General features: G+C 36.2%; 1 protein-coding gene across 2 annotated transcripts in view; it reads left to right on the forward strand.

Annotated features, from left to right (window-relative positions):
• Window positions 1-20,082, forward strand: part of MSRB3 (methionine sulfoxide reductase B3) — a 151,713-nt gene that overhangs the window by 15,631 nt on the left and 116,000 nt on the right. Inside the window, exon 2 of one of the 2 annotated variants that reach the window (XM_019640587.1) lies at window positions 11,834-11,960. The exons of the other annotated variant lie outside the window; for it this stretch is intronic. Within the exon in view, the coding sequence (XP_019496132.1) occupies window positions 11,834-11,960 (127 nt within the window). The remainder of the gene's footprint in view (window positions 1-11,833; window positions 11,961-20,082) is intronic. 2 annotated transcript variants of the gene reach the window in all.

Genomic DNA, 20,082 nt, shown 5'->3' on the forward strand with positions numbered 1-20,082 from the left:
TGAGCTGTCGTTCAGCATCTTAGCTGTGGAGGGCAGTGTCACTGGCCCTCATATGTGGGATCCGAACCGGGGTCTCTGGCGTCCCAAGCCAGTTCTTAACCATTGCGCCACTTGGCCGGCCCCCCAAGTTCTTTTTAAAGCAAGATTTAATCACCTAACATTAGCAAAGAAAACCACTGTAAGGCAAAGTAGAAAGAACATTTTACAAAATATTTTATTTCTTTCACTTTATGATCTCATTCAGGGCTTCTCCTCCCTCCCAAGTTCAACATGGTGTCAAAGGACAGTTATTAGAGCCATGAAGATTTACCCTTTAGTGGGTGAGAAGGAGTCTGTTTGCATAAAACATCTCTTTTTATTTGTTATATCAGATACAAGCCACAACACAGACCATCATGAGAATTTCATGATTTTCTTACTTTTTGCAACAATAAGAAAGTAAACTTCAAGGGGAGGAATGCAAAAATTCTGATACAAGAATAAATATTTATTTGCAGTTTCCTGTGCTAAAACTTTCTATTCCTGGAATGGTGACAAAGTTCTAATTTAAAATATTTGAAACATCATTTAAGGATACATAGTTTTAGGGCTTATATTCAACTAATTAAAAATAATTTTTTAGTGACAAATATGGATACTATAGTTTATAGCTTCAGGAATAGGAGTTAGTCAGCTTGCGTTAGCAAGTGATTTTTTAGATGAAATGGTGCATTGAGCCACTGCCTCTTTTTCACATGTATAACCTTTATTTTAATAAAAAACTTGCACATGGTTCTTGGTAAAGGGGAATCTAAGATTTAAAGCCACCACTTTTAACTCCACCCCTCTCCATCTCTGTCTCATTCCTCTCAGATAATGTCTTCATTTTTATTTCTATTTATCTTAAATTAATGTTTTTAAATCATTTTTTTGGTAGTTCCCTAATTTTAGTCAATATAGTTATAGCATTACTTCTTGATTCATCAATTTCAGATAATATCCAATTATGAAAAAATAAGGATTTATGTGTTCTCTCTTCTCCATTCTACCATTGTTTATTGTTCTATTGATTTTTAAGTGCTGTATTGTGTACTTTTGTAACATTAAATAAGCATTTGTACATCAACTTTTTGTTTTTTTTTGTTTTTTAGATTTTTATTGGGGAATTGGGGGGATGGGAACAGTGCGGGGAATTTGGGGAAGGGGAACAGACAAGTTGCTGTCCTTTTTTCTTCAGTCTAGTTGTGGAGGACGTCGCTTCACTGGCCCAAGTTGGCACCATCATTGCTCTCTTCCTGGGTGAGGCAGATCAGTTGCCGGCTTCTGGATGGCTGCTCACTGCGGCTGCTATCCGCTCACGCTGGCTGCTGGCTACACACGGTAGCCCATGGCAACCCACTGCCACAGGGGCTGCAGCCTACGCCATCACCTCATGGCAGCCCAGCTCCAGGTTGAGCTGTTGTTCAGCATCTGAGCTGTGGAGGGCAGTGTCACTGGCCCTCATATGTGGGATCTGAACCGGGGCCCTCTGGTGTCCCAAGCCAGTTCTTAACCATCGCGCTACTCAGCCGGCCCTGAACATCAACTTTTGATAGGCTACAATGCCAAGCTGTTGTGACAAAGAGATTCCAAGTAGAGTGACTTACATAAGTAGAAGTTTATTTTTCTTCCCCATTATAGCTCAAGGAAGGTAATAGCCCAAGGTTGGGTTGGTGAATACTGCTACATGACCTGTTCCATCTGCCTTCCTCTGGTAGCTTCCATCTCAGGGTTCAAGTGTGCTGCCTGCCACAGCTGTTGTCATTTCCCAGGGGGAAGAAGTCTAAAGCAAGTGACTGTCTTTAAAGGAGGTGACCTGAAAGATCACACATCATATTCCATTGACCAAAATTTAGTATCATGTTCACAACACAGCAAGAGAGGCTGAACTGTGTGTTCAGCTAAAATGTCAGAGGCTTCTATAACTAAGACCAAGAAGGAAGAATGGATTCTAAAGGCCAATTGACATTTTCTAGTCTAGTTAGTATCTCCAAATGTCAACTTTATAAGATGAGGGCCCTGCTACTCTTACCATTCCTCTGCCTCTCTTTCTGGCCGCCTTTACATTTTATTAGCTATATACATTTGCTTTTTGTTTTACATTGTGAAGTTACTAATATTGACATTCTGTGCTGAAGCCACAGCCAAATCCGTGCTATAGGTTGGTTGTAAAATCTTATGTAGTTATACATATTATTTACTTAGAGATCAGAAAAGTGAGTTATTACTACAGTTCCTCCTCCTTAGGTCCAGGGTCGTAATCGCTTGGCCACTGAAAAGGACACCCATTTTTACAGCATCAGTACAAATGAATAGTTTTTTCTTACATTTATAGATTGATTAAAAACAGGGCACTTTCTTTCTAACGTCTGCATCTGGACACTGACTTGTTAGATCAATGAGAGAAGCCGCAGTGAATGTGGTTAGTTCCCAGGTGCTTTCAGTCACTTAAGAAAACGAGATTTTCAAATTCAGTCATTTTGTTGTGACCAGGTGCTACTCAGTTTTGCAGCTGATTTGAAACCTTTAGTTCTTAAAAGGCTTGGATTGGTGTGTGAGCTCCAGGTGATCCAAGGTGAGGTAGTTTTCTCCTGCCTTTAATGTCAGAAAATGAAAGGAGAGCCATATCTTCTGACCCAGGTAAGAATCTCTTTGGGATATTTAGGAATAGAAGGGATGTAATGAGAGAGAGACTGTGGACTTTTTAAGGTGTTCTCTTTGTCTTTGGCCTTGGAGTTGTCATCCTTCCAGACCCTGTTCCCAAACAAGGACAGAAATCTGGGGCAGAAGAGTTCCTGCCTTTGAGGAATTTTTAATGGGGTAGAAAAGATTAAAATAGACTTCAGTTCAAATTCGGGCTTTATTACCTACTGGCCATATGACCTCAAGCAAGTTATTATCTGAACCTTAGTTTCTGCTGGAACACATAATCCCCAAATCTCACTGGCTTGAAACACTGAAGGTTTATTTCTTGCTTGTAATGCATGTTCATTTTCTGTCAGATGGGAACACTGCTCCATGTCTCCTTCCTCCAGGATCGTGGTTCGTGGAGCAACCACTGTCTAATTAAAGAACATTGCTGGACACGGTTAGAGAGAGAGAGAAAGTCCTAGAGAGCCCCACACCAACAATTAGGTGCTCTGGCTTAGGAGGGACACACGTTATCGTTTCTGCTCACAACTTACTCCCCAGAATTAGTGACATGGTCTCACTTAACCAAAGGGGGCCAGGAAGTGCATCCCTACCATGTGCCTGAAAACAGAGAGCTAGAAATGTTGAGGGAATAGCGCTGATGACTGCCACATGTAGGAATGCCTATGTCAGGGCGGATATGAGGATTAAATGATATTAAATACACACATACACAGTGCAGGTGCTCAGCAATGACTATCATTGGCAATAATATCAGCGTAGTAAGATGTACACATGCAACATATTTGAATAACAATATGAAGTGCAACTAAATAATGTTTTTAAGAAAACAAGGATGTATTTCAAGTTATCTCTTTAACAGTGTCACCTTCTTATAAGCTATATGAGACCATATCACAATGTATATGAAAGTGCCTTATAAATTAGAACATAGTATACAAATGTAAGTTGACATTATTATTATCCAATAAGATATTAGAATATATAGCATTAGAGCTTAGTTCAGTGTTAGAGCGAGATCTTTATAGTTATCTATCAAGAAATGATGGTTGAAGGGGCAGCCGGTTAGCTCAGTTGGCTAGAGCGCAGTACTCATAACACCAAGGCTGCCAGTTCGATCCCATGCCCTTTCAACTAGATTGAAAACAATTACTTGACTTGGAGCTGATGGGTCCTGGAAAAACACACTGTTCCCCGATTAAAAAAAAAATGATGGTCATAGTTGAAGAATACATGAGATATGAAAGAAAGAGATTAAATAGTAAGAAGTACAGAGGGTTGTGAAAGGGTAGTTCTGAAGCATAATCACAGTTTCGAAATCAGAAGGAAGTATCACAAGAGATAGAGAAGCAATTTCTAAAAAGAGAGGAAGAAAATGATGCTTTCAAGTATCAATGAAAAGCCAAGTGAAGAATGTTTTCAATAAGGAAAATCAAGCATGTAAAATGTCACTAAGAGGCATTGAGCCTCAGTTTTGTGAGTTCTGTAGGGGATATTAATAAATATGGATAATGAAATGTGTCAGCATATGAAAGATCTGCATAACCCGGTGAAGCAATATTTTCCAGATGCACAGTGCATGATGGTACAAAATCATGCAAAGTGAGAAGATCCATTCAAAATGCAAGATGGACCAGTGAGTTTTAATGTAATAGTATGAAAAGTTCATTGATAGTAGTTTCAGACTATCACTTGTTGAGTTTTGGTGTAATCTTAAAGAAGAATATCTACAATTATCTGCAAAGTTATTAAAATACTCTCTTTACCAACCACTTATCTGAGTGAGGCAAGATTTCATTCATACATATGCTGCAACCAAAATAACATGTCACGTCCGCTGAATGCCAAAGCAGAGATGAGAATATAGCTGTTTTTTTGTTAAGCCATATGTATGGTTTGTTTTGTATAATATAGTTATTTTTCACTGAAAATATCATTTTTATAATATACAGTAATTATTTTTTATTCTTTGTAATATAATAAGCAGATACTCTTTTTAATGACTCAGTTTTAATTTCTAATACAGTAAATATTGATAGGTATAGCCACATAAACAAAAGGCATTTGGGGTCCTTGATAATTGTTTGGAGTGTAAAGGGGTCCTGAGATAAAAAAGTTTGAAAATAACTAACCCTGGATGTCTTAAAAAGAAAAGTCCTTCTTCACACAGCTCTCCTTTGGTTCCCAGCACTCCCATACCCCTGCCACTCCATCTCAAAGCTGGAAGCTATGTTTCTTCCCCTGAAATTCCATGTGCTTTATTTCTGCCTCTGTTAAAGCATTTAGTACATAGCTTATGTTTTCATCTAGGCTAATATGTTTTTTGACAGCGAAGAGTATATCTTACATCTTTATCAGCATTGGTTTCTGAAGCTTTCTTTTTGTTTTAAATTATTTATTTTATTTTATTTTTATTTTTTTTAGCTGAGCCATCCTGCCATCTGTTGGCAGCTCAGTGGCAGCTCAGCTCAGGCCAGGAATTGAACCGACGACCCTGTTACCCAGAGCTCGCACTCTTGAGTGAGCTCTTAACCAACTGAGCCACTCAGCCGGCCCCAGCATTGGTTTCTGTGTAGTAGGAATTCATAGTAGTCCTCTCCTTACCTGTGGGACATGGGTTCCAAGACCACTAGTGGATCCCTGAAACCAAGGAGAGTACCAAACCCTGTGTGTAGTATGTTTTTTCCTATACATACACACCTGTGGTAAGGTTTAATTTATAAATTAGGCACAGTACAAGATTAACAATAATAATAATAAAATAGAAAAATGATCTCTTTAGGATACGTTGGACAAAGGGATGATTAATATCCCTCATGGGACAGAGCAAGACTGGGAGAGATTTCACCATGCTACTCAGAACAGTGTGCACTTTAAAACTTATGAATTGTTTATTTCTGGAATTTTCCATTTAATATTTTTGGACTGTGGTTGACCATGGGTAACTGAAAATCATGGAAAGTGAAACCATGGTTAAGGCAGGACTACTGTATATAGAGGAACTGAGTAACTTTTGAAGATTCCTTATCTTAAAAGTGTTATCTCTAAATGGTTTGGAAGATGGAGGATTCTGAATAGTCAGGGTCCTGTTGTTTCTTATAACAAATACAAAAAGATCTCTGCTTCACAAAAGCGATGCCCAATTCTAGCTAATGATGTTTTGATTTCAACAAGTAAATGTGTGATTGATCATCAGTTCATTCAACAAACATTAATTGAGCATAAACTGGGTGCTAGGCATGTGCTGGTAAGAACAAAACTGTTTTTTTTTGTGTTTTTTTTTTAAAGATTTTTTTGGGGAATTGGGGGATGGGAACAGCACTGGGGAATTGGGAAAAGGGAACAGACAAGTTGCTGTCTTTTTGTTCTTCAGTCTAGTCATGGAGGACGTTGCTTCACTGGCCCAAGTTGGCACCATCATTGTGCTCTTCCCGGGCGAGGCAGATCAGTCAATGGCTTCTGGACAGCCACTCACAGCGGCTGCTGGCAGCTCACGCTGGCTGCTGGCCACACATGGTAGCCCATGGCAACCCACTGCCACAGGGGCTGCAGCCTAGGCCGTCACCGGCGACTCATGGCAGCCCAGCTCCAAGTTGAGCTGTTGTTCAGCATCTTGGCTGTAGAGGGCAGTGTCACTGGCCCTCATATGTGGGATCCGAACCGGGGCCTTCTGGTGTCCCAAGTCAGCTCTTAACCAATGTGCCACTCGGCTGGCGCAGAACAAAACTGTTTTTATAAGAACCTTGTAGTAAGTAGACAATTAGGGGTTCCCAAATGCTGGCCCGTGATGAAGTTTCTTCTTTAATAATAAAGTGAAGAAAATAGCAACAATGAAATTTTTTTCCCATAAAACTAAATCTGTTTTATTCCAAAGAATGTTCTTTATCTATCATGATGAGATTAGAGTTTGGGGCTTTTTGTTTTTATTTTGTCTTTACTTGACAAAATTCAAATTTGTCAACTCTCTTTTGACTCCTTGAGTTTGGGGGGCACATTTTACCAGCTTGAGGAAAAGCACTGATACAGACATTTCTTTGTCATTTATTGGAAAGGGATTTGACTTTTAGGTTTGCCACTGTAAATCAACTATAGCACGATCAGTTAGTTTATTCTGGAGCTAATCATCAACTTTGTGAGTTCTTTGGATTCCCTGTTTACACCATCATCTTTGGCAGTTTATTGTTCAACTGCAAAGAAAAAAGTAAAAGGAAATAATCAGCCCAAACTTAAAACCAACTAACATTAATTACGTTTTTGGATGTCAGAGTTCTGGGGTGGGGGTGGGGGAGGAAGATGAAGAAGTAAAATTTTTTTTCATCAAAATGGGGCATTTGAATTATCTTTGGATCTCGAGTCAGATTGCATTTTCAATTTCCTATCTCTTCATAGGAACTGCTAATTCCTATGGAGGAACCAACTGGTTTTAATTGAAATTAGTACCGTTAAGCACAGTTAACAGTTGAGATGCCGGAGATAGCAGGGTGGCGAATGATGATCCTGAACAGTCAGTTCCATGGAATCAGTCATTTACATCGTCATTTTTTTCATTCAATAGTTGAATGACTGTTAGGTGCCAGGTACTGGGATACAAAGATGAGAAAGACACTATCCCTGCACTTAGGAGGTTTATAATCTAGGAGAGGGAGACATAGATGTGAGCAAATCAGTGCTCTGAAAATTGTTGCAGGGGCTATGCTAGCATGCTTGGTGCCTCAGAGGGGACCAGGACAAGGGCGGTCAGGAGTGGTGGGAGTTGGGAGTGGTGACAAGGAGAGTGAGGACATAGGATGAAGAAAGCCATGGGCACAGAAGTAGGAAACAGTGGACCTATTGGGGAGAAATTACAAGTATATTGGTATGGCAGGAGCTTGGTGTGGGGTGGGATGCGGTTCTGGCAAGAGAAAAGACTAAGAGTTAGGCAGCAGCTAGATTTAGAACTTTGTATGCTTTGTTTAGGAATTTGGACGTTACCCAAAGGATTTACCAGAATGTGATCTGTGGGATGCTGATAGGAAAGAAAGGGGTTTTGTGGTCAGAACTATTGGAAAGGCACCAATTGAGACAAAGCTAAGCAGGTGTACTTACTGCAAAGCCTCTCAGACCCTTCATATTGGGCAGCATTTCCACTTGTATGGAAGGGTATTTCCTGTTTCTCAGAATATGCAATAGGGAATCATTAAAAAGTTTTAAGCAGGAAATTGTAGATATTATGTAATCTAATTCTATTCTCAGCACATAGTGTGATGCTGCTCTTTAGGATTGTTCAACCAGTATTTTTTAACACCAAATATTTTCAGAATGATGTACTAGATATTCTGGGAAATAGAAAGATGCATAAGACATATGTCTGACATTTAAAAATAACATGTTGATTATAAATACTATTTATGCAGTTATTTGAGACAAAGGCAATACAAAAATGAGAAAATTGATGATAAACTTGGAGAATTAGACATGTTCTAGGTGGTGCCTTGCTCAGCGCTGGTTTCTACAGGGTGTTGAATGCTAATTCTTTTGCCAAAGATTGTCATCACTCAGAATCACAGGCTTCTTTTGCCTCTTTTTGGGGCTAGGATTGTTTCTGGCTAGAGTCCTCACCCAGGACTCTAGCTCAGAGAGTTCAGTGGGAAGAAAGCTACCAAAATGAAACTTAACTTTTTTGGGGGAGAGGGAGGAGGAGTAGCTGTTGGTTTGTGTGGCCCTCAAAAGTACCAATATCATCAACATATTGAAGCTTTGGTAGATTCAAGTGAAGTCTTTAGGATATATCATAAAGGAGTATCCAGGGAGTTTAGAGAAAAATTTTGAAGGTGAAAGAGAAAGGAAAGTTGCATTTGGTGGAACAGAAAGATCAAATGTAGAAATAGGAGTGTGTCTCAGACGTTTTACTTTCTTAAGTTGCTACTTTTTTCACTCAACGTCAAGGGAAAGGATTTAAAATAATGTTACTGAATTAATTGAAGACTTACTGAAGTTTATTATCAGCCACATTATCTAGTAGAGAAACAGAGAATTAGAGTAAAGTGGGTCGGTATAACCTCAGTCTTTTAATTGGCAATTTTGTATTGGTCAAGAGCACTGGCCCTGAGCTAGATGGCGTGGTTCAAATCTATTAAAGCATTCAGGCCAATTACTTAAGGGCTCTGCCGTTTACTAGCTGTAAGATTTTAGGCAAATTATTTAATTTCTCTGTAGTGTAGTCTCTTCTTCTAAAATAGGGAAAATGATAATATGTATCTCATAGGACCATGAGGATTAAAAGAGCTAATAAGTGTGAAGTGCTAAGAATAGTGCCTGCCACATGCCAAGGGTTTCATCAACTGCTCTCATTAGGATATCTCTGTCCCACTGTTTTCATTAGGATGATTCGCTGTGGAAATTCATCAAGGAGTAGTTTTCTGGCCTAACTAGAATTCTGTATTTGGAGAGTGACCTGGTAACTCTAAATAATATTGGGTATAAATGGATTGTTAGAAATTTCTGATTTATATAATTTTAAAGTATAGCAAATATTTGTGCATTTAAATAATAATAACAGTTAACATTTGCTGAGCATATATTATGTGCCAAGAGCTTTTCCAAATCCTTGTTACCAGTTAACTTATTTTAGAGTTGAGGAAACTGAATCTTTCATTGAGAGGGTAAGTGGTTTTCCCAAGGCAACACAACTATTGTAGTTAGGGCCAGGGCTGGGATTCACACCCAGGCTGTCTGACTCCATAGCTCACACACATCCATTATGATATCCCATCCTTCATGCAAATGTATTCTGTGTTTTAGATCAGTTTCTCAGCGTTTATTTATTACAAACATAAATTAAGTGCAAAGCATTAGTAAAAACTTAATTTTGTTAAATCATTTCAGCATAAAAATATTTTTCTGTTGTAGAGAAAAAGATGCTCTTGGTGTTACATGTGAGAGCCATTTTACTATGATTCTTTTGTTCTTTGGAAGTGTAAGATTATGAGTTTGATTTCACCAAGGCTTCCAGATGCATGCATACATTCTTTAGAATTGTTTTTTACTTTACATCTCAGCTACATATTTTCAGAGGAGTGTGTAAGCAATGCCATTTTGCAAAAATAGCTGCTTTTTCACTATAATTAGGGTTAATATGTTAAATTAATTAGGATTATACCAAATCCAAACCTATGAAATGCATACTTTGTAGAGTTTGAACATAGAGAACATTGTGACAAATCATGCTTTTTGTATTCTTCAGTGTAAAAGATTATACTGTTCTAAAAGTTATCGATCATTTTGATTACTTCATTGGTGCGAATATAATAGTACTTTCAGGGTTCGCTTTTAAAGAAAACTGGGCAAAACTAATTTGCCACTAGATGGAGCCCTGGCTATTTGGGTAGAAATCAATGCAACCCAGCAGGAACATTAAATCACACAGTCATATCGTGCTGGAGGGCCCCGGTATTGGAGGCCCTCAGCTTTTAATTGTAGAATGCATCTTTGTTCTTTGCCTGACCTGCAGAGTGACATCACTCCCTTTTTTCCTGTGTGCTGGCTTTGACACAAGCCAGATGGCCTCTGCCATTGGTAGGCGCGCAGGCCGCCTGGTACAGCAGTTGATGAAACAGAATAGGAAGACGTTTTATGATCAGCTGTGGGAGCACAGTGAGGCTACGGCTTTGCTAAGCAATTACGTTTACCGTGCACACTTTATTCCTCACCGAGAAGGTCACAAGGAAAAAAATACATTTTTATTTATAGTGTTGTGAGGTATAGACCTTTGATCTTTTATTAGTCAGTAGTCTGCTCGAAGGAATGCTCTCTTTCCCCTGCTCTGCAGTCACTCGTGAAAATGGCATGTTTATTTACGTTTAATGGTTCTTTCAGGTCGTGCATTGTGATGCTTACCTTCCCTCTTCCTCCCTTTTGTCTCCAGTTCGTAACACAAAAATGTTTTAGTTTTGTAGTGAGTTTAGTTTGGAGAAGTCAGAGTTCAGGCATGTTAATACAAGCAGATTTCTGTCAGATATACTCCAGAGTGATTTGGTAAAATATATTACTGTTTATTATGCGTTTGTTCTACAAGGAGGTCAGAAGAGACCAGGAACAGGCTTTTATTTTGGGGGGGATGAGGGTCAGGAAATGAATTAGACATTAATTTTACATCCATTTTTGGATATTTAGTGGATAAGGTCACTTCCAATGCAAATTTTAAATAAAGTATTAGAAGTTAATATTCATATAGTATTTTCTGTCTTCATTTGAAGTTAATCTTTACCAACTGAAAGATTGTACAAAACGTCAAAGAAAATCCTAACAACTTTTCTCTAAAGTTTATCAGTCACAGAATTTTGAGCTTCTTCCACACGATTCATTTCCAAAAGGTTAAAAAATATTATTATTATTATCATTATTATTATTATTATTTTACCATTTTTAAGGCTAGATTGTGAATATTATTCACAGAATTGACCTAGACATTATAAGTCATAAAATCAAATGAAAGTTCATATGCACTATGCTTTGTTCAAACTTAATGCTGTTTCTAAAGTGAAGTCTCCTAGTTGTCCCTAGGTTATTTGGTTATTTAACAAAAAATAAAACTCTAACGAAAGAAATTTTCTTAGTCTTACAATATTTCACAGTCTTCTCCAGGGACAGAGATTTGCAAATAATTGCTGAAAGAAAGCAGCTTGGTGTAAGGAAAGAATACAGTTTTGCAGTGAGATATAACAGGGTTTTCTAATCCTTTTTCCACTGGTTATTTGTTTTGTGCCCTTGGACCTTTGAGCCTTGGTTTCCTCACATGTGTATTGGGGGATAAAACCTACCTGCTAGGTTTATTGGAAGAATGAAATGATACAATGTATATATATATCAGGCCCCAGGCGGTTCCTGTCCCATGGTAGAACTCAGTAAATACTAATTCCTTTAAATTGTTTTAAACTTCGTCTCTTTTCTGAATCGCTTTCAAAATGTGTTCACAGACTACACTATTATATTGTGTATATTTTATTCATAAGATATAGATAAGCCTGAGTTGAAAGTAAGCTCACCATCTGACAAATAGGCATTTGAAATGTTTTAGCACTTGTGGGTCTGCATTTGCACTCGTCAAACTGTAACCATCCATTGCGCCATGAATGTGTTTAACATTGGTGATGTTTTAATTTTTCTCTTTTTTTCTCCTACTCAGCTCTTGTCCCTGTTCTTTGCCTCTCGTTTTGCTGGTGAAGATAGCACAGTGATGTCTGCATTCAACCTGCTGCATTTGGTGACAAAGAGCCAGCCAGTAGCCCTTCGAGCCTGTGGGCTTCCCTCAGGTTGCTGCTTCTTGTACTGTACCTAGTGAGGGCACTGGTCCGTGTGGGTGTTTCTGCTGCAGGAAATGATACACCATCATGCTTTGCTAAATTTCGTTTTCTTTTACTTGGGCCCTAATTTGAGGACGGAAATTGGTTATAAATCCCACTCTACTTTGAGTAACACTTGTTTCCAAAAATCCTTACAGCCTTGGAAACATTGTCCAGTTTCCTTGCTCAGTATATATTAATAATTGTCGCTAATATTTCATGATATCTTCTTGTTCTTTAATGCACCCTCCACATCTGAAAATCATAATGTTGTTCATAAGAGGCTGGCAGTCTTGATAAGAAGCTGCCCCAAATCACACAAAATAGGACATTGATCTTGTTAAAGGATAATGAAATGCTTTTCCTTTCACATGTGGCCATTCCTTTAGGAAAGAAAAAATTAAAATGAAAAACTTTAGTATAACAAAGTTAGTTATTGTCGTTAAAAAGACAAAAAATGTTCTACTTAATGACCAAACAGAACTAATATAGCATGTGTCAACTGGTTCTTAAATTAGAACCACCATACTTTGTAAAAAATAATGATTTTAAGCATTTAAACAAATGAGGCATGAAAATCCGAAATTTCATTTTGTGACTGTGTCATCATAAGTTTAATATTTTAATTATGAAAACCATAATGGTCAGATATTTTCTGTGAACATTATTATCAATATTATTCACATTTCCTACTGATGTATATATCGCTATTATTATTTTTTATGGAGAATTTAATTCTCAATCATTAAGCATTCATTGACTATTAACTACAAGTGCCAGGCATTGTGTGAAGTAGCGAGAATACAATGATAATCAAGATAAAGCCATTTTCTTTAACTAGTACAAGATGGAGATGGAGCCGTGTGAGGACCATTGGACCATAGGGTGCTAAGACTAGACTAAGTGTATTTACACCTGGGATTTTAGGGGAGTCCAGAGGCGCATAGTCCTACCTCTGTGCTTAGGGGAAAAAATTTTGGGAGGGAGTGAAGGTCTCTGAAGTTTAAGGAGAACCTCATGGAGGATATAGTGTTTGAGCTGAATCTCAATCTGTGAGCAACAGCAGTGAGCCAGGTATCCAAAGAGGAGGACGGACATTTCTAATATATGGAGTAGCATGGGCAAACCAAGAAGGCTTGAAAGAGCAAGGTATGTTCAGAGAAATGCAGGTTGTTTAATATGGCTAGCTTGGGCGGATGAGGGCAAGCAGAGGAGGTGAGGAAGGAAGGTAGCTAAATCAGGAAGCGCCTTACATGTTTTAAGGAATTTAAATCTTGGGGGAGGGATGGAGAGGGAATGACATGACTTGATTTGCATTTTATGATTATTGATTTTGTATGGTGGAAGGTCAGTGCTGGTTCCAGATGTTTCTATAAGAAGGCTGGGATTGCAACTTGATTAGAAGGGAGGATAGGGCATTTGTCTTAAAGGTGTATTTAAATAGTAAACATCTGTTTTTTAAAAAAAATAGATTTTATGTTTATTTGTGGTGACATAAGAGGCTAATGCAACTTAATGCCTGGGGGGCCCCGTTACTCTTCTCAATACCTTTGCATGGCTATCATAGTCCTTTGGAGGAGTTTGAGGCTGGAGGGGCTCATGAAGTGCTGAGAGCCTTAACAGTGGTATCAGTAGGTTTGGAAAGAAGTGGGATGGATTAGAGACAGATTCAGGTTGTAGAACTGACAAGGTTTAGTTGTTGAGTTTTATATGCATTTGAGGAAGAACATAAACCAATGTAGTCCCTGTGCCATGTGGAACTTTTTCATAACTATATATTATGTATATCAATTGTATGAAAGTTATTTAATTTATACATAACTATGTTTTCCACTGAAAAAGACCTGAACATGTGAGAGCACCAGCATAGCTCTTATAACATGAATTTGCTGTACAGAGGAGGCTAAGTATTCACAGAAACAATTGATTAATTAACAGAGTATTCCTTGAGATATGACAGTCATGGCATTAAAGGGTTTCATAATGAAATTTTGTGATTGAGATATAAGTATCTTTAAATTTTGATATCAAAATGATTCAAAGATAAAATTCACACAAACCTGATCATTCTTAAGAAGTAACCAATTATAATACAGTGCTTAAGCACACAAATTCTGGAGTTTGACAGGATTTTAAACCTGGCTTTGCCACTTAACTAGCTTTGTGCCTTGGCTTCTTTATGTGTATTATTATTGTAATAAAAATAGTACTCACCTGAAAGGGTTGCTGTGAGAGTGAAATAGATTAGGATGTGAAAACTGCTTAGAACAAGTGGCTGGCATACATAGTAAGCACCATATATAAATGTTTACTAAGTTTACTGTAGCTATATCAATATAGTTATATACTTTTTGTATTTTTCTAGTATAATAGACTTTTGAAAACATTTAAATTTGTCCCATCTTTCACTTAACTATTTTTACTTTAATAGGAACCACAAATGCACTTTATGTTTGAGGAATAACCATCTCGGTATGTTGTTTTGATCTCTTTATTTTACTTATATATCCTGCTGAACCAGAATTCAAGGCCTATAAATATACAACATATTTCTTTTATTCTTACCCATCACTGATGGAAGCCCAGAGAAAGCCTGTCTTTCTGGCTTGCAAACCCATTTTAATTTGATAAATGAATTGGCTAGAATAGTATTCCATAATCCCTTAGCTGTTCAAGCACCACTTACTTTTTAAAGTGTTACGAAAGTCAGTTTTTTAATATTTACATATTTCATAATGAATATTAGCAACATCTTTATCATCTATTTCTCTAACATAATTTTACTCAAAGAAATACAGAAATGCTGAATAAATAGTTAAGTTCCACAGGAATGAAACAAACTATTTAAATTATGAAAAATAAAAATGAAATTGAAGTGGGAATTCTAGTCCTTATTACTTTATACAAGTTGGGAGGGAAGGGGTCAGAATTGGAGATAGAGGAAATTGAGGTGAAAGTTTGAAGTCTTGCTTTAATTTATGTTCCCTGGTCAAAAGTCATTACCACCAAAATCTCTGTAAATCAAAAAGATTTCTGTTCCCTAGCCAATACCCTACTAATTTCAGGTATTATTCAATACGAAATAATTCCATAACTAAAAAATAATTGGAACAGGCTCTTAAAGTTGATTATAACCGGATTGACCTGTATGAGGCCATATCCCAGAAGAGTGATCTATCATTTTTCAGCTTTGACTTCCTTTACTTCTTATTTTTTAATAAAGCATAATTTTAGTTTAGAGCTTATTAAGCGCATCTGAGTTATGGTTCGCTCATGTTTGTAATTAAAGGTAATATTTCTCTCTCAGAATTTCTTCTTAACTTCCTATAACAGTTCCTTTTATGTATTAAAAAGAGCACTGGACTCAGAGTCAGAAAACTCTAACCACAGCTCTGTCATTAACTTCTGTGACCTTGAACATATCAGTAAACCTCTCCAGATCTTAGTCTCTTAATCTAGCTTTAAAATGAGAAATTCAAATTAGATAGTGTATTCAATTCTAAGATTAAACTTTGATTTTATTAACTGTCATTTCCTTTTACTTTTGGCTTGGGCTTAATCAAATCTTAAAACTCAGTACTAATTAATGGCCGGGAATTTACAGAAAAATCTGCTAGGTTGTGGTGGGAGGACAGAAATATTTTCCATGTTTGAACATTAGAATTCCTTACCTCTGAATCAAAACTGAAGCATTATCTGAGGAGGGATTAGAAGCACAATCTTATACATAGTTTCACTGCTTGAAAAAATTAAGTCTAATTGTAGCTTAGACCAGATATCATCGTAGCTTTCAGCCAAGTAAGAGTATTTGTCTAAATAGCACTAATTACAGTGATTAATTATACTTTTCTCTAAGATCATGTACATAATACGTGGTTGTTGCTCTTCTTTGACTTCAGTGGCATATCTAACGGTCTCCATGGGTTGAAGAGCCACATGGCTGTTACACAGTTTGTAAAGATATCGTGTTATTCTCATGTAGAAATTAGAAGTCTTAAAGAGAGATATTTTGCAAATGGTGTTTGCAAGTCATAGAATGTAATCTGTATAATAGCTCTCTTTTATGAATCAGGGGCTTGTGGCTCCATAGCTTAGCACAGTGCCTGGCACTTAATAAATATTTATTAAATGAATGAATAAACATTTGGAAAGTTTACATGTAGGTGAAGTGATAGCTATAACAGAGAGTACAAATTTATTTGAGACTCTTTTATATGGGAAGATTAAAAGTAAAGTTCATAGTTTGGTTGCCTTTTGAGTGAAAAACAATTTCTCTTTTATCATTTTATTGCATTAATATAATATAGTTAATATCTTAGGTATGAATCACATACCTAAACAAAAAACATGGTAACACAGATTCAGTGTATATTATCCAGACTTGCTTTTACTTTTTTTCCTCAAATAAGTTGAGCTTTAGCGATAAATAGACTGTATGAAGAAGGGAATAAGTGCATATTATACTTGTCATGACAATTAAGAATCCTGGCTTTTTTGATGACTTTTCTCTGGAGCAAATTAATATTGTTTGTTAACTTTAAATTCTCCATTTATAAAGAGGAAATACTGGTAAAAAGATACGCACCAAAGCAACATCTATAAGTAAGAAGTACTATTCAAGTTTCAGCTGGCAATAGTTCATTAATAGCATCTGATGATATATTTACCTTTTAAAGAATAAATGAAGTCATCAGTGTGCTGGTCACCTACTGATTGGATTGGATTTCTATTTTAGATTTTTTTCATGAAAGGATGAACCATCTCCATAGTTAATTCATAAAAGTTATGCCTCTCCTTCTTCAGAAAATACATATGCACACCTACACACAATTTTTCATATAATTCCACATAATTTCTAACAAGTTTTTTGTTAGATATTCTGAAACTCTTCATGGAGTGCTCTTTGACCATAGATTAAGAACCTGTGTTCTAAAATGCACATGAAACCAATACAAAAACTCTGATCAGACCACAGTATTTCTGATTCTTGTATTGATATCACCAATGGAATTCTCCCACGTGTTTAGATGAATGCCCCTATTGTCCAGTATCACCATTCGTACAAGTTTGTCTTACCTAAGCTACTTGATTGTATTGAAAATCTTTTGGGGAAGATTTTTTTTTAAAGAAACAATTAGCTCTTTAAAAATAGACATACAAATTTCAACTCACATGATTAACAAAATAATTTGCAATTAATTGATTGAATGCTATTCACTTTTTCCAGTAGATGGCACTAGATTTACATTGTTTCACAGCACGACAGGGTACTGATATTAGCACATAGGTGCATTGTGAAAACTTAAACAAAAGTATGTAAAGTCCAGTTAAGAACATATGGATTTACAAACTACAAATTTTTCTGCTTATATTATGTTCAAACAATATTTGTGGAGTGCAAAACCTTTTTCCATTTTCAATAGGATTCCAAGTCCCTTATGCTTGGATATCTCATTGAAATTGTCTTTCATGTGTATAGACTTTTTATAAACTAAAACAAGTTTTCATAAATTAACTTATCTTGTATCCAAATAGCTGATTTAACAGTAATTTATAGTTTTATGCAGCTAAATTTTCTTCAGCAGACCACCCAAGAATTAAAGAAATTTCACATTTTGTTTTGCTATGTTTTGAATTTTTATAGAATCTTGAAAATGTTATTAGTTTAACACGTTGACTGTTAAGCATGAATTTGTTTTTGCATGAATTAAGATATTTTTGGGAGCTAAGACAATTTACATTTAAAATGTTTAATGAGTACTCTGATGTAGCTATATTTTTTTCTAAAACAAAATGTTTTAGTAGCTCTATGATATAATAAAGTTTTAGTTAATGTTGAAAAGTTGCTATACAGCATTTAATTCCTACATGAGTTTTAAAAGTTATTTGTGCACAAGGCTAAATTATTATAGAACAATGCATCTGTATGAATACGGTGTTGGGCATATGGTTTGTTAAATGTGAATTTTTGTTAATTTTTGGTTAAATATGAAATAAATTCTTCATATTATATATTAGTAATTACAAAATATATAACAATATCTAGTAGCAACAGAGATAAAATGGGCATGAACAAAAAATAAAACAAATTTTAGTTTTGTTCAAGAAATTCACTACTTTAACAATGACTATAAAGAATACAAGACAATCAAATAGACTTGAAGTTAAATGACTTTCTCTACTATCATTTAATGATGGAAGTGCCTTTAAAAATTCTCTTTTTAAGAAACAAAAGGCACCCAAATTGGAAACAAAGAAGTAAAACTGTCATTATTTGCAGATGACATGATACTGTAGAGAACCCCAAAGATTTCACCAAAAAACTATTAGAACTGATAAATGAATTTAGTAAAGTAGCAGGATACAAAATTAATGTTCAGAAATCAGTTGCACTTTTATACAGTAATAACAAACTATCAGAAAGAGAAATTAAGAAAACAATCCCATTTATAATTGCATCAAAAAGAATTTAGGAATAAATTGCATCAAGGAAGTAAAAGACATGTGCTCAGAAAATTATAAGACATTGAAGAGAGAAATTAAAGAAGATACAAATAAATGGAAACATATACCATGCTCATGGATAGGAAGAATTAATATAGTTAAAATGTCCATACTACCCAAAGTAATCTATAGAGTCAGTGCAATCAATCCCTATCAAAATACCAATGGCATTTTTCACAAAACTGGAACAAATAGTCCTAAAACTTAGATGGAACCATAAAAGACCCTGATTAGCCACGGCCAATCCTGAGAAAGAAGAACAAAGCTGGAGGTATCACACTACTTTATATCAATTATACTACAAGGCTGTAGTAATCAAAACAGCATGGCATTGGCATAAAAACAGACACATAGATCAATGAACAGAATAAAGAGCACAGAAATAAATCCATGCCTATGTGGTTATTTATTTATTTGTTTTTTAGCTGAGCCATCCTGCCACCTGTTGGCAGCTCAGTGGCAACTCAGCTCGGGCCGGGAATCGAAACACTCTTGTTCAGAGCTCTCACTCTTGAGTGAGCTCTTAACCAACTGAGCCACTTGGCCAGCCCCCTATGTGGTTATTTGATCTATGACAAAGGAAGCAATAATTTACATTGGGGTAAAGACAGTCTATTCAATAAATCTTACTGGGAAAACTGGACAGATACATGCAAAAAAATTGAAAATGAACCACCTTCTTATGCCATATACAAGAATTAAACTCAAAATGGATTGAAGACTTAAATGTAAGACCTGAAACCATAAAACTCTCAGAAGAAAATATGGGAAGTAAATTCTCAGACATTACCCTTAGTAATATTTTTTTACTGATGTATCTCCTCAGGCAAGGGAAACAAAAGAAAAAATAAACAAATGGGACTATATCAAACTAAAAATTTTTTCACAGCAAAGGAAACCATCAACAAAATGAAAAGATACCTACTGAATGGGTGAAGATATTTGTCAGTGATTCATCTGATAAGGGGTTACTATTCAAAATTTGTAAAAAAAACTCATATAACTCAACACCCAAAATACCAAATAATCCAATTAAAAAATGGGCAGAGGACCTAAATAGACATTTTTCCAAAGAGGACATACAGGTGGCCAACAAACTTATGAAAAGATGCTCAATATCACTAATCAGAGAAATGCAAATAAAAACCACAATGAGATATCACCTCACACCAGTCAGAATGGCTAACATCAATAAATCAACAAACAAGTATTGGAGAGGATGTGGAGAAAAGGGGACTCCTGTGCACTGTTAGTGGAATTGCAAGTTGGTGCAGTCACTATAGAAAACAGTATGGCGGTTCCTCAAAAAATTAAAAATAGAACTACCTTATGGCCCAGCAGTTCCACTCCTGGGTATTATTCAAAGAAATCCAAAACACTAATTTGAAAAGATATATTCACCCCTGTGTTTACTGCAGCGCTATTCACAATAGCCAAGATATGGAAACAATCGAAATGCCCATCAATAGACGACTGGATAAAGAAATTGTTCTACATTTATACAATGGAGTATTACTCGGCCATAAAGAAGAATGAAATATCACCATTTGCAACAACATGGATGGACCTAGAGAGTATTATGCTAAGT

This window comes from Hipposideros armiger, unplaced genomic scaffold (genome assembly GCF_001890085.2).
Source record: "Hipposideros armiger isolate ML-2016 unplaced genomic scaffold, ASM189008v1 scaffold_51, whole genome shotgun sequence".
Taxonomy (NCBI): Eukaryota; Metazoa; Chordata; class Mammalia; order Chiroptera; family Hipposideridae; genus Hipposideros; species Hipposideros armiger.